The sequence below is a fragment of the Nicotiana attenuata genome, chromosome 10 (assembly GCF_001879085.1).
Source record: "Nicotiana attenuata strain UT chromosome 10, NIATTr2, whole genome shotgun sequence".
Classification (NCBI taxonomy): domain Eukaryota; kingdom Viridiplantae; phylum Streptophyta; class Magnoliopsida; order Solanales; family Solanaceae; genus Nicotiana; species Nicotiana attenuata.
Window position 1 is genome coordinate 20,305,854 of NC_031998.1, and position 2,606 is coordinate 20,308,459.

At 33.6% G+C, this 2,606-nt stretch overlaps 1 protein-coding gene across 1 annotated transcript; it reads right to left on the bottom strand.

Moving 5' to 3' along the window:
* On the bottom strand, nucleotides 1,385–2,048 carry LOC109233626. Its single transcript, XM_019399506.1, has 3 exons — nucleotides 1,942–2,048; nucleotides 1,615–1,792; nucleotides 1,385–1,513 (listed from the first exon to the last, which is right to left on the bottom strand). Exons 1-3 carry the CDS (start codon nucleotides 2,046–2,048, stop codon nucleotides 1,385–1,387), a joined length of 414 nt encoding a protein of 137 aa, XP_019255051.1.

The window sequence follows — 2,606 nt, forward strand, 5'->3', positions numbered from 1 at the left end:
GCACATGATTTTTGCCCTATATGAATTACTCCCAGAAATTCAAACAAAATAATTTCTTTCATTATTTTGCAATTTTGTGGATTTTTGCGACATTTTATGTTAATTGTTTGTATTTTATTTGCGCATTATAATTCATATGAAAAATATAAAAAATAATACACTCGACAATTGCATTTAGGATTTAATTTCATATTTTAGGATTAATTAGTAGTTAAGTTGTTTTTAAAACAAAATATAAAGAAAATGTCAAAAATGGTTCTTTTTCGCATTTATAGTTAATTTGTCTTAGTTTGCATTTAAATTAGGAGTTAGTGTAATTGGAAATTAAGAAATATAATTTTAGGGTCAATTTGGTTTTTGGTTTTTAATTTAGCATTTAATAAAAAATCAGAAAATAAATACAAAATGAAACAAAAAGAAAAAATGAAAATGAAAAGAAAACCATTAAGGAAGGGGCTGTTTTGACTCGAATTGGGCTATTTCAATTAATTCCGCCTGGCCCAAGCCAAAAATCACCCCCAGTCCATGGCCCAATTCCCCCTACCCGGTCCGTCTCCCAGTGTGACCGAAACGACCCCGTTTCATCAGGGGAAGATCTTGGCCGTCGAGGTTGATCAGATCAACGGCCAGGAACTGGGGAGTCATTAATATTTAATNAGTGCCTCCACTTTTAGTGAACTTAAAGGTCCATCCTTAACCAACCTTGAAATTCTGTTTAGATTTATATGACCCAAATGCAAGTGCCATAATTATGTTTCACTCAATTCAGAAAAATATTTTCTCTTATTTGGTAAAGAATATAATTAAGTTCTTTAGGTTGTAACGTTTTAGGAATAGAGCTAACAATAAAAAGACCATTGATCAATGTAGACAAAGAGAGATAACGTTTATTATGACTAATAACACATTTATCAAAATTATAAAAATTAATTTCATAACCATCTCTCATAGTGCTAGAAACCAAAATTAAATTCCTTCTAACGAAAGGTACATATAATGTGTCCTTTAAAGCTAGTACTCTATCACTACCAAACGAAATACTAATATTTTCTAATGCTAAAGTTGGGGCTGCCAAACCATCTGCTTGATAAACATTGATTTCTCCTCTACTTAGCCGCCCCGTTACCTGAAACCTTTGCAAATAAGTGCATACATGACTAATGACTTCCGAATCTACACACCATGACATGGTAGAAATAACTTCTAAAAGAGTTTCAACGATAAGCAAATGTAAATCACAAAGTTTATTATTCAATTTGGCCAGATAAGCTGGAGATTGCTTCTTATGATGCTCAGGCTTCTTGCAGAGATAATACTTGCCCTTAGCCTTTTTCACACCAGCAGTTGCGCCACCAACAGAGGGTTTTTGAGTCTTTTTCTTCTTCTACCACCCTCTCGGCTTAGAAGAAGCAGAAGAACCTACATCAAAATTCAATACCACAGGAGGAGCTTGTTGCTTGACAATAGTCTCTGCCAACTGCAGCTCATTCAGCAATTTTGCAAGTGACAAATCCTTTTTGTGTTATAATTCAGGCGAAACAGATAAAAACTGTCAGGCAGAGTCTGCAGGATCATTTCAAACTGCGTATCCTTATCAATGTTAGCTCCAAGGACCTCCAGTTTATTCAAAAGACTCATCATCTTCAGAATATGGTCCCTAATAGATGAACTTTCAACCATTTTGGTATTTAGAAGAGCTTTCATGGCAGTCTGTTTAGCCGCACGATTCTGATCTCCAAACATTACTTTGAGATTTTTCCGGAATGTCATAAGTAGACTCCATGGACTGACCCTGATGTTGCAGAACATTTGACGTAGACGCCAGAATGTAATACCACGCCATCTCATCAACCTTAACCCTTTTTTGTAAGCTTTCTGTTCATCATCTGTAGCATCATCTCAGGTTTTTTTGGACACACCTCAACGAGCACAAATTTATACTCTTCAACAATTAGGACAATATCCAAGTTTCGTTTCCAATCAACATAATTCGGACCCTCAAGTTTGTTTTGAGTAAGAATATCATTAAGGGGATTGAAAACAGTCATTGTTAATCTGAGAGATAATTAAATAAATAGATCAAAATCAGCCATTTATTATTGAATATTAAAATTCAAAACACACTACATACGTATAATCCATGCACCTTGAACAACAAGTTTCGATGGAAAAATAGCTATTCTTGCAATATACATATGTAATGACAGATTATTCACTTCATGAATTTAAACAGGCCATACTCATATGGAGAGTAAACTGTTAATTTAAGTCAAGTGAATATCAACATTCGATATACTAGTCTCATTGAACCAACATGCATACTCAGATGGAAAGTAAATACAAGTAATCAACAACTAGTATAACCTAGTGATCATCTATAATGAGTTTATCCGATATGGAAGAAGACCTACGTCAAGGTGTAAAATCATTATGTTACCAGAATTTAACCCTAAACGATCCCTACCACCACTGGATTAAAAACAACTCAAAAATATTTTTCGAAAAATTTCCAGAAAATTAGAAAAACGTCCAATTTTCTAAACACCATTTATTTTACCGTATCATATTTACGTGTAAATTAAACAATTAGCACATATAGAGATTAT

What these genes read in the sequence shown, in the direction of transcription:
- LOC109233626 (XM_019399506.1), bottom strand. Translation starts at nt 2,048, where the DNA reads ATGACTGTTTTCAATCCCCTTAATGATATTCTTACTCAAAACAAACTT. An exon ending in ATTGTCCTAATTGTTGAAGA is followed by an intron (nt 1,793 to 1,941) that starts GTATAAATTTGT and finishes CTGCAACATCAG; the next exon opens with GGTCAGTCCATGGAGTCTAC. An exon ending in GTCTTTTGAATAAACTGGAG is followed by an intron (nt 1,514 to 1,614) that starts GTCCTTGGAGCT and finishes TAACACAAAAAG; the next exon opens with GATTTGTCACTTGCAAAATT.